A 12,923-nucleotide genomic window follows, 5' to 3' on the forward strand; every position below is an offset into this window, starting at 1 on the left:
GTAAAAAAGTATGACATTTAAGGATAATTAGGAATATTGGTTAAGTTATATAGAGTATCCCATGGACAAACAAGCACCTTCCAGTCAAAAGGATTTATGAGCATTAAATCCTTAATAGTGTTGTTTCGATTGATTTTTAAAAACATATCTGATGTGATAAGGATACTTGGCCTTAGTATACTTAGTCCGGTGCTGCATAGTGAAGAATTAGATTAAAGCTAATCAATGTAAAATATACGAGCAAAACGTAAATCTTCTAAAGGCTATCTCTAAAGAAAATCTACATGAATAAATGAGATTTTGAGGATTAAAGTATTAGTCCAAGGTATAATGAGGGCTAATTATGCAGAGTAAACAAAGTCTGTTAGCGCTATTGCCTGTTGTCGGGCTGAACACTCCGTAGTTATTTTACTAAGTTCATTGTCCACACAAAAGGGTAAACGAAGGAATCAAAGAGGTAACACCAGTTTATTTTCTGCCATCATTAGTGTTTTAAGTGTCTACAGAGCCTCCACAGTCTGGATTTAACATGCTCAAAGACTCAGCGAGAGCATTATTACTGATATAATACCTGAAAAGTGTGCGGTATCTGATCTTTTGCCAATATCAGTATCAGAACAACACTAATCCTTAATCCAGAGTTTAAATCACTGTAATCAATCTTGTGTGATACTTTTAGACTATTCCTAACCCTGTACAAAAAATAAAGGTGAGAAAGCCAAGTTGTTACCCAGAAAAAGTAGACACATAGCACATTGTCAGACTTTTTTTTTTTTTTTTTCTTTTAATGATCTAATAGGCTCCATTTACACACACTGTCAAAACTAACAAACTTGTCAACACTTTTTGATCCAACTACAGACCATGAAAGTCAATACAGCATCATGTAATTTTCTGTGAGTCTTCTCCTAGGCCAGCAACCCTTCTTCAGTTAAAAGTAACAGTGGCCAGTGGATGTGAGCAGGTCAGACTAGGGATCACCAACTAATTACACAGCACTGGCACTCCGGCTGCGTCCGATTGTTTAGAAAGCATTAGGGGCGAAACAGGCTTCCCTGGTGGATTGCACATAATTAGTTTGTAGCCAAGGTCGCGCACAGATACACAATCCCATAGACAAAACACAAACACACACACACAACAAAGCAAACAGAAGACACACAATGTATTCTTCTCCACAGCCTCCTTCAGTCTCTCAGGGCCACCACGCAAGAGGCTGTATTCATTGCTTAAATTAATAGCCTTCTGATTGAGTGTTATTTATGGTTATTCACACTTCATTTACAATGCGCACTTATAGCTATTAATTACCTTTGCTTCAGACAGACCATTATGAATGCACCAGTAAATTGAAAGCCTTTGTGATATGCTGCAAAGTATTAAACAGGCATTAAACAATATTAAGCACGGGCTGAAACTGCAGTATTTTATGAAAGATCAGTTGAATCCAAGTTGATTCGTATCGCATATCCCTTAAAAGGTCCCTAAGGATGGAAGGCAGTTTCTTACATTTGATAGGATGTGAGAAAAGATGATTGGGCTCCAAGAGATTTCACAAGAAAACAACATATATATATTTTAACAGACTGCTGCATGATAGTATTTCCAGGACAAAATTACTATATTTTACTATACTATAATTACTATAATTTTTGGATGACTTGGTTGTAAATTTCAGTCTATTGTTTAAAAAGAGCTTTTGCTATCATTGCAGTATCGATGTATTGTCCTTAACAAGTTTGAGATTTTAGCTATGTGACAACACTGCTGCGTCTACATTTTAAATGTTGCCACTCCTTCACAATCATTTAAACTGATTACAACCAAAATACTGGCATTTCTTTAGGTATATGTCCATCTCTTGGCACTGGAGTATTGCACCAAAATATGTAGATTAAAAGACCTTAGATCCTTTTAAGTACAAAAAGATGTTACCAACATGGCTACCAATGGCTGGAAAACACACTCTTTAATACCACTATAACGTTTTCTCAGCTCCAGAGCTCATTTCCATAAAACAATAAGCATATTGCTGGATCAATACAGATTTAAACAGCTGTAGTCTACTTAAGTGGTGCTTTAAATTAGGGCTATTGACCTGCAGGTGGGCGGACTTGGCACAAGTCCGAAAACAGTTACTGGAGAAACATCAATTCTCAATGGCAAAATGACTACACATTAAAAGCCTCAACGTACTAAAAATGCCAAACTGCCTATAAATTATTGCAAACAATTGTCCTAAATTTACAATAATCTAATATGTCATTTTCAGGGGGAACAGCTGAAAGTTGAATGTGTTAGATAGAGCAGAAATAGTGGAGAGATAACTAAAAGAGAAGGCTAAACTTAGTGTAGGACAAAGTCATGGTTAAGTATAGCAGAGCATTGTTGAATCTCGCAGGCAGGGATTTTACAATTGACAGATGGCTGAACCGTGACCGCTGAGAGCAAGGTCGATTAGGAGAACGGGTGGGCTCGAGCTTTAGTAGGAAATGATGAAACTAAATGAAGTTTGGTGCCGCGGACCGTGTGCAATTATCAGGTCTCCAGACACTCCACGGCTTCAGAATATGCAAGAGAATCACATTCCTCAAACCCACACAGAAACACAGCCTCACAGAGCAATGCACCGGCCGACACAATGTAATAAAGATTATGAATTCAATTGAGAAAACTGGAACACATGCAATCCCATTCATGTGGTAAGAGTGGAGGCGTAATGATAACAGGCTTTCAAGGCCATATTCCCAGACAGAAAATAATGCCCAGAAACATGGTTGTAATTTATGATAATAGTCAAATGACATTATCTGAATTCAGTTGGAGAGATGTTAATAGCAATTATTAAAATCATGTGTTGACTTGTCTTTTTTTTTTTTTTTTTTTCACACTCTTGTGCTTATAGTGTTGATTGCGGATTTAATGATGTTTAACTTTACCTTTGAACAGTAAGGCTGAACAGAGGTGTATAGCAGCAAATTTTCAGCCCTGGATACAAATCATCTTGTAGGGCCTGCACTACATGGTGCATGGTGGTGTAATGATGAATATATATTATAGACTTCGTGAGGGGCCCTGTGTGCACTGGGCCCTTGGTAAACAATACCCTTTACCCCCCCGTTTGACGCCTTTGAGGCTGACCTACCCTTTCTGATATTAATGCAGTGTGTGCCTAGCCCAGATGTTGTGTGAAAGCTTTGGCGGGTATCTCAGCACCTGTCTGTACAAATCTTGTAAGTGCATGCCGTTTCCAGTTCAAATACCTTTAACGGTGTATGTATGTAGAATAAGCCCATTTGAAGGGATGACCACATTTCGCTTACGTATTTTCAGACAAGTTGAAGGCATTTTGCCGTTTACCTGGATGCCATCCAGCAGTTTGCTCATGCACCAGAAGCTGTCTGCCTCGATGTTCTTCAGAGCCTCTTCCTCGAGACTGGACACGTCAAAGTTTTCCACCTCCTCCTCTGTACAAGAGACAAGAACAGACAAAAGTAAAATAAGGAACAAGACATACAGAGGATAAGTGTCAAGCGGAGTAAAGAAAACAAAAAGGTTATGAAAATGAAAATGAGGACTAAATATAGGAAAACACATAGGTACATGATCACTACACAGGAGAAATAAAGCTGGAAAAATACAGAGCTAGGAAAAAATCTGTGAAATTAAACGCATTCAAATTGCATGATAACCTTTAACAAAAACAATTTTCATTCTAGAAAATGTCATTTCAACAGCGATCAGCATAATACGCAGTCAGTTATTTTAAACCACTCTTCACAGTGTAAAGTTTATACTAATATTAAAATATGAATAATCAAAAATACTTTTAAATTAGACTTAGACTTTAAAATAGTATTGTCAAATTATTATGCAATTTATGGGACATTTTGTTTTAGGCCATATTCATGACAAATCTCTATAATCAAGTTTAAGATTAATATCTTAATATCACATATCATGAACATAATTAATGTATCCAAGTTCTCTAATAAATCTTAGTCTAATCAAAACTATAGTGTTTAAACCTCACTTCACATGATCAGTTGGTGTTTTTAAGTATCAAGGGATGAATATCAAAGCATTCAAAACAGTTTAAACATGTTTTTCTTCACAAGTTGCGGGCCTCATTTGAGCACACGGACACGTTCCTGTTTGACGTCTCCTCCGTGCTCCCTTGTGCGCTTCTGGATCCCCCTCTTTGGATCATTCTTAATCAGTCTTATCCCATCTCCTCCCCGCTGGCTGTCAGGGGCTGTCAGGGGCCCGTCACACGCATGCAGCTGTCACACCCCGCTGCCGTTAATGACATCTGATGACACCCATTGAGGAAGTCACCCGCTGGAAATGACTGGGGACTCGGTGTGCCTGATGCCTGCCCGGAAACAATACCTACTGTGCAACAAAGGAGTCTGTTCCAATCTGGGTGACAAAGCCTGTGATTACATGGTAACTATCAACTCAGAGGGGAATTGTGAGTTAGCTTCTCATTGGTGAAATGCATGATTTTGGATTTCACCATTTAAAAAGGTGGCTTAGGGCTCTGTTTCCTGTTTAAAGGTCCTATATTACGCAAAACTGACTCTAGTCAGTCGTAAGCCATATTATAATGTTGTTACCTAAACAACATACCTGTTGATGTTCCATTATCAAAAACATACCTGCAGTTGTGTTTTGTGTCATTCACATGTTTGTGTAACTATTTATTATTAGCCAGTCTACATCTTCAACGCTCAGAATGCTCTGCTCTACCTTGTGAGGTCTTGAAGTGGTATTTTTCAAGTTAACAGCTCCTTTTACCTTTAGTTCAGTAGAGATTGGAAATTCCAGGGCTGAAATTCAGTTTGATTCTAGAGAAGGTGTCTGTTTGAGAGGAGAACTCAGCTTAAATATACAGAGATTATGTTAAACATGTGTGAATCAAACAGAACACAACTCCAGGTATGTTTGTGATGAGGAAACTATATTATAGAAATCAGAAAATAGCATAATATGGGTCTTTTAAATAGTGGGATTCAGTTCAAAGTTCTCATTTAAATTGGTCCAAAAGAATTGCCAAATATACATTCTGTTAATATGAACTGACAAACGAATAAAAAAATTACATATTAACACATTTGTAAAGATTTAAACTACAAGGTCAGAATTTTTTTAAATGTAAAATACAACTAGAATATTTTGTTCTTTGTGGATGAAATTATGATACTTCAAAAAATGCAGCCAGTGCGATTTGCTAATTTCCTTCCATTCAAATTACTGGTCTGCTGCCTGCTTGTTTCCCTGGTGATGTTTTTGCTTTGCCTGAATGTTCTACATTATGGCATTAACTTTTCAATTTTCCAAGGCATAAACAACAATAAATACCTGTAATTGAATAAATGCTAGATGGATAAGATTGGGAGTGCATGTAATAATGAATGGACCTGATACAACATGAATATCAAGACAATGTCTCAGTTCGGTGCCTAATTTAAAACTTTCCACTGAGCAAGTATACATACGATTTTCTCATATACCGCGACATACGAGTCTCATCTTTGTCTTGTTTGTTTGAAGTCAGCAGAGGGAGGCGCGGAAAAGAGCAGAGAGCCTGAGACCTTTCATCCGATCACAGCAGGACAGACGAAGGTACCCACATTATCACACAACGTATTCTTGTGGCATGGACACCACATCTGATAATGGCACAAGATATGGGTGAGCAGGCCTGCAGTATGATTAGATGTCAGGGTAGTTCATTTTAACCACCGCACTAGCACCACTGTAGCATTACAATGCAACACAGCCAGGGGATAGAAAATAATGGACATGAGCTCTGCCAAAATGAAGAGATAAAAATCAATGGGATGGGAGCTAAAACAGCTCGCACCAATCATCACAAAGATATTACTACAGACATTTCATGGAAATAAACTACAAAAGCTGACAGGGTGTTTCAAGCACAAAAACACTATTGAATTTTTCCAAATAGCACGCATTCATTACTGGACAACCATTTGTTATAAAACATGCAGTGTTTCTTTCTCTAGGCATGTCCATCGAACCAAATATGCAGCTAGTTCTACAAAGACAGTCCAAATGATTGGAAACAGTTACTTTTGCAGAAGAAATATAGTTCATAAGCCAAAACAACTGGTACATACAAAATTCTTCAAAAAAATTATATTTTTTATAGTCAATATTCAAATGAAAATGTGTGCCTACCAAAGCTGTAAGGTCAAATTTGTTCATTAAAAAAATAAGGGAATGGAACAAAACTATTTGTCTATGTTTCTAGCATCCAAAGCAAGTTTGACCATAACATCTGGTCTCTACATAGACTTCAAGCTTGGTGTCATATCTCACGTGACCAGTTATACAGTGTAAACATATCATGCTACATTCTTCTCATATAATATTGCTTAGTCTTGCATATAATTACTTCCAAGCAAAAAAACAAAGATAGTATTTACAGTACGTGAATGTTCAATTATTTACTGGCTATTTAATAATTCAACACCCAAGCTCCATCCCTTAAGACCAACATTTCCTTCTCCGTTTAAATCAAAGCCATAACATTCAAACAACTGACTACAACGGGCCCTGAAGAGGTGAAAGAGGGAATCATTTTGAATCTGTATTTAGACTTAATAGCTCATCTGCAGTGGCTCACAAAACAATGAGACTGGATGAATACCGACTTCCTCTTTGGGACATAGCTGCTCTGGGCAACAGCGACGGCATTAAAAATTATAATTGAAAAGATTAATTGCCAACAGACCAACTGGCAATTGGCAGTATGTCAGAGCTGATTAACAAGGTGCTGAAGTACCACTGGCCGGCATTTTGGGAGACCCCCGAGGACAGTCCCTTAGTCTCAGACCAGTCTTTGTGGATGTGGCTGCAGAAGAAGACCTTGAGCTACACAGAACAGGGAGCATTTGCAGGAGTCCATGGTTGTTACTGGAAATACGCATAGCTCATCACAACAACAAGGACACAGGGGTAAGGGCTAAGAGCAGGGAGGCTACAGTGAGTCAGGGAGATAAGTGTATGATTAACAAAGCAACAGTGCCCTCTCTGGTCACTATATAAAAACAATAGGTAGTGGTAGTCTATGGGAGCTTATTATGAAAAACATTTAAATCCATAATTATTAGTGTGTTGGCGGTTAGTGGTTATGCAATCTTTTTGCTGGAATATCCTATATTGCCTGAGAATGTTGTGACAGCAGTTATAATTCTACAAGAGAGAAAAAAAGTAAATATATTAAAATTTTAGCGAGCTCCCTGCAAAAATCAGAGTTCAATACTAGACAAATAGCCCCAGGAGGTGTGTACAGATCCTGCAGGTCACTAATGGAGTATTAAAGTGAAATGCAGACCTTGACTGTTAGAATGTTTTATGTGATCTTATGTCAATATTGAATCTTACATAATCAAAAAGTAAGGCATAAGACTAACTGTGAAATAAAGCTTCTAAATGGCAAGTGTCCACAAGAACTTAATAACTTATTACATTTACTGCAGTTCTAATTACACCTAAGGGTCTGGTCAAGCGGTAATGGAGGGAAACGGGCAAATTTTTTACATTCAAATAGGTCTTATTCAAAAACTAGAGGGACTATTGAAATAAGTAAGGTATTAGAATGTAGGAAAGAGTTAGCACTCCAACAAGGTAAAGTTAACCCTGCAATATTCTTTCAAGTTGGTGACAAAAAATTTAAAACTCACGTCGGTAACGGAGGGAATGAAATATGCAGCACTTTTTGGGCAATAAATACAAATAGCGATAACTACCGGTTCTCACTTACATATCCTTAACAAACTGGTTTGAATATTTGCTTAATATAGTTTTCTACCATATGGTACAAGATTAGGTTGAAAAACCTCTTGCTTTTTGAGTAATGAGATTTTTTTATTAAGAAAGGTCATGGTAACGGAGGGAAAAGTAACGGAGGGAAAATTGTGCAAGCAAGTAGAAGGTGCATGATTTTGCATAATTTGTCAGCTTTTTTCTTCCGAATACTTTAATATTACTTAAAAATGAAAGGAAACTATTTCTATAAAATATGTCAGTCCTTCCAAGCAAATTTTTATCATTTTAAATACAACACAAGATATGATGAAATACATCAATTTATTTACATGATTTGCAGGTCTTTGAAATTTGGGAAATATTTTTTGTTCCATGTTGCATACATGGTATGTTTAAAACTTATGTAACTTTAGAACCAAAAATGGTACAGAAAAAAGGTAAACAGTTTCGTAAACTAGAGTACATATGCTATCTGTTGAATACATTTTTATATCAGATGCATTAACTTGAATTTTTGGCCTTGCTGTATACTTCTGCTTGAAATAATTTACTGCAATAATCAAGATGTTTAATTTAGTTCAACCATTTCACCATTGTAAATTGTCTACTGATGAGCTATTCTATTTTAAGTTAACTGACTGACTACCTTTCCTATGAGTGAAGTCAACAGCTTGACATCTCTTGTTTCCTTTGTTTCCATCAGTCGCCTCCCCTTACTCTCTTCTTCTATGTTCTTCCCACTGGAGCCAGCCCACTTCCTGTTGGCTCCGGGGCTTACTTCCTGTTTGTCCTGGCGCATGGGGCTGCCGTGTCCGGGGAGACTGACTTGCTTGGTAGCTGCCAGCTGTGAGCACTTGGCACACAGCATTACGGTTAGACCTCCGGAGACCTGGGTTTGCGCCGCGACACAAACTACACAAGTTCTACACAATGTGGTGCCTGCGCCGCCATCTGCCCTCCACGACGCAGGGCCACAAGGTAATGTGATGTAAGATGATAAACGAGCCACTTTAGGCTGATGCAATGATCAAGGATGTGTGCTCACTGTTAAATCTGATTCAGCTGAACACAAATTAAGAGGATTAACCCTAATTATTGACTTTAGCAGATATGAAACCTCTACTACCTTTAAGCCAGAAATTAATATTGCATAATGTTATTTTATCTTCTTTTGATTAATTAACCACAATAATAAAACAATAAACTGACCTTTGGTTTAACAAGAATTTTCACCAAAAATTACATTAAATAAAGCAGCCACATTTATCATTTAGAGATGACAGACATAGTCTAATATCCTGATGATGATTACATATATACTGTACTGTAAAAATGGGCCCAGCAAAAAGCTTGAAACTTGTAACAAAAAGTATCACTAGAGATACATCTGCTAAATGTATTTATTGTTATAAGCATCTTTATTGTTTCAGCTATTGGCTTCAATCCACTGTAAAACAAAACTAATGAATAAATAAACTCACTGTCAAGAAAAACTTACATGATATCTTCAAGTAAAAACACATTTTAGAGAAACATTAGTTGTTGTTTCGATGAGGCAAAAGGAAAAGAATTTGCCTGTGCAAATCAGTATACATTAGACATTTCTGGAACAAGAATTTACAAAACAATGCCCTATCTACTCTCCTCTAAACCATTTGTAATGAAATTCTGATGCACTGCCAATTCATAGTGCAAAACTACTCTAGGCTATGGGGAAAAAAAAAAAAAAACTTTGCTAACTCTCTGCAACTTTTTACTACTACATTTGAAAAATTTTCAGGCCCCTATAGGAATGAGATTTTAAATCCACATTCCCCTCAACTCCTAAGGTAACCTCTAGAGTTAATATAAATCAATCTTAAGCCTTCAATGGGTCTGTGTGTCACTGTGTATCATTACCACAGGAAAAGTGCCTAAAGAATATAAAGCCGATACATTATACTACCATTGATATTGGGACAAAGATTGCTATTACTAGTACTAATAGTACTAGTATGTGCCTGCTGCTATCGGTGACTATAAGGCCCTGGACAGTTGCCAATTAGGGAAACAACAGTGTAAAGAAAATAAACTAGGGATGCACCAATACTGATATTGGATATCAGTGCCAATATTTAAAACTTCGATGAACATCGGTTCAGTCAATATCCCATTTTGGTCTATAAATTGGTGTAATAAGAGGATTTACTAATCATTTTTTTTCCCCAAAGCACCTTGTAGTACTAAAGCTGTTCTGTAAAGCCATAGTATCAACATTGGCATTGGAACATAAAAGCTGGCTAAAAGCTAAAAACAAAACACTATAAAACAAAATGAAGAGAGGAACATCAACCCAACAACTTCCAGAAAAATCAGAATGCTAACCACCCTGCCAATGAATATGCAATTCATTACAATACAATAATGACAGAGTATTACACTCATTATGACTTTAAACTGCACAAGCTTCACACAACAAATTGAACAAAAACTCTTGCTTCTATATGATGCCTCTATGGCTCCTCTTGCCTCACATAACTCCTCCAGAAGGAAAATATGGGTTTTCACTTTTCACCACAGCACAATTAGCATGATAACACTGATGATAATGAGAGACAAACATTTCCAGAGGTGGCATGCAAACTGTTGTACAATTGGCAAAATCAACTTGACATTTGCGCACACCACACACACAAAATACATCTGTCACACTGAGTGAGCATGGATGAGAATAGAGTTATGATGGTGTGAACAAAACAAAAGGTGAAAGTATGGAAATAGGCAGGTGAAGGTGCAAAGATCCACAGAAGGGAGGGGGCGCTGATGCTAAACAAGGAAGTAATAAATACAGGAGTGAGATGAAATCAGACTTTGATATGTCAAGCAAAAATCTGTATTTTCCAATATCTTTGAGTTTAGCTGAATAAATGCAAATCCATCTAGTCAATAGAAAGTAATCTTGAGACCCCAATTTAACCCCAGTTTAACCCCAAATAGCATCTACAAGCCTATTCCTCCAAGAAAGCTGAACCTCAACATGGCAATGATAAGGATCGCTTAAGGCCATAAAATCTACACAATCACCCAAGTAATGTTCTCATCTCCCCACTATCTGCAATACAAGCCGTGTGTCCATACATCAAAGAGGGGGGCCACAGCTGTTGGTGAGATAATGGAGGTCCATGACATCAAATAGACTAGTGCTATTAATACAGTACTGCTTCCATAATGATTTGCACGCCTGGGGGTACAGTCATGGCCTATATGAGGAAGTGAAAAGCGTTGATTAAGGCTAAAGTAACACATTAACTGATGCCACAGCTGTCAATATCAGTATGTCTGTATGCCCCAGGGTCCACGCTACAACACACAACATGTCTGAAATAACATCATTTATCATAGGCATACAAGAGCATGTGGTGACATGCAACTACTGTATATACTTTTTAAATAGCATATTTCAAGATATTCCACGCAATTTACAGTGCATTTGCAGTCTACCCCAGCTGCCCAGGGGTAGACTGATGGAAGCAATGCTGACAATCTGTGCCATCGGCCCCTCTGCCCACTCACTCATACACATTCATTCTGTGCCAGGTGTGTGCAGTGTCTTGCCTAAGGACACAACAAACGCATGCACTAGAAGCCTCTGCTGCCCCACTACAGGACACGGCATTCGCAGTCTCCCTTTCTAATATAAACCAGGCCCCAACTTTGATTAAAGGTGCATTGTGTAACTTTTCTTTTGGCAGGTCCTTCAAATGCTTTTCTGCATGGAGATGTTACTGCTTTGCCTGGAATGTTTCACAGTATGGCATTAAATTATTCTATCGTGATGGAGCCCAAACCAGACCAAGTTGCACATCAGATCTGTGGAGAGGTGACCCCAATCACAGCTGTTTTTCTATGTATTTTTGAGCTATAAAACCACCTGTCATTGAATAAGATAGATAGGTAGAACAATGACATATCCATAGAAACAAGCAGGTGACCCTCTACCAGAATAAAACAATGCACCTTTAACTTCAGAGATCAAGTAGCATTTTCATGATGGTATGGCCACAATTACACTTATTATAATTTCAACATTTTCTCCAGTATTCAGTGTAATATAGAAACTTCACATCACCTGTGTATCTTTAAGCTCACGATAAACAAAGCAATACAACACAACCTTCAACAGTCTATTGAATTAATGTCAATCAAAAGCTGTAATGAAAAGTAGCTGTAGAATAAAATAACTAAGAACTCAACAAGTAGAATTAAATAAGAAATGTGGATGATGAGGCACATAAAGCTGTTTAAATCATTAAAAATTTCCATCTGACTCGCCTGACTCTGAGAGCTGCTGCCTAATGTAGTCAACACATTTGGGATTTGAAGAGGGTTTCTTGAGATGTAAGTGACAGACCAGTCCATTAAGTCATTAGTGTGTGTAAGCTTTAAAAAGACAGAAGGAAGATATTACTAGATCAGTAATAAGCAAGCCAGACCAAATAACTCTTAAATACTTAGATATTCTCATTGTGCTTAAAGAGGAATTAGTGCATTAGGTTTTCTTATTCCCTAGAAAGATTTGGTGAGCACAAGACTGAGAAGTAACCAATGACATAAACCTGCTCCAAAACAAACATGGTGACTTATCATAGAATGTATATGGGCCCAGTCAAGCAGAAGTATACAGCAAGGCCAAAAATTCAAGTTAATGCATCTGATATAAAAATATATTCAACAGATAGCATATGTACTCTAGTTTACGAAACCGTTTACCTTTTTTCTGTACCATTTTTGGTTCTAAAGTTACATAAGTTTTAAACATACCATGTATGCAACATGGAACAAAAAATATTTCCCAAATTTCAAAGACCTGCAAATCATGTAAATAAATTGATGTATTTCATCATATCTTGTGTTGTATTTAAAATGATAAAAATTTGCTTGGAAGGACTGACATATTTTATAGAAATAGTTTCCTTTCATTTTTAAGTAATATTAAAGTATTCGGAAGAAAAAAGCTGACAAATTATGCAAAATCATGCACCTTCTACTTGCTTGCACAATTTTCCCTCCGTTACTTTTCCCTCCGTTACCATGACCTTTCTTAATAAAAAAATCTCATTACTCAAAAAGCAAGAGGTTTTTCAACC

At 37.2% G+C, this 12,923-nt stretch overlaps 1 protein-coding gene across 3 annotated transcripts in view; it reads right to left on the reverse strand.

Annotated features, from left to right (window-relative positions):
• tbc1d22a (TBC1 domain family, member 22a) overlaps nt 1-12,923 on the reverse strand; it is a 137,325-nt gene that overhangs the window by 64,084 nt on the left and 60,318 nt on the right. For all 3 annotated transcript variants that reach the window (XM_020926539.2, XM_020926541.2, XM_020926540.2), the window contains one exon: nt 3,361-3,467. In XM_020926539.2, coding sequence (XP_020782198.1) covers nt 3,361-3,467 — 107 coding nt within the window. The remainder of the gene's footprint in view (nt 1-3,360; nt 3,468-12,923) is intronic.

The sequence above is a fragment of the Boleophthalmus pectinirostris genome, unplaced genomic scaffold (genome assembly GCF_026225935.1).
Source record: "Boleophthalmus pectinirostris isolate CB_2022bp ecotype Guang Dong unplaced genomic scaffold, ASM2622593v1 HiC_scaffold_18, whole genome shotgun sequence".
Classification (NCBI taxonomy): Eukaryota; Metazoa; Chordata; class Actinopteri; order Gobiiformes; family Gobiidae; genus Boleophthalmus; species Boleophthalmus pectinirostris.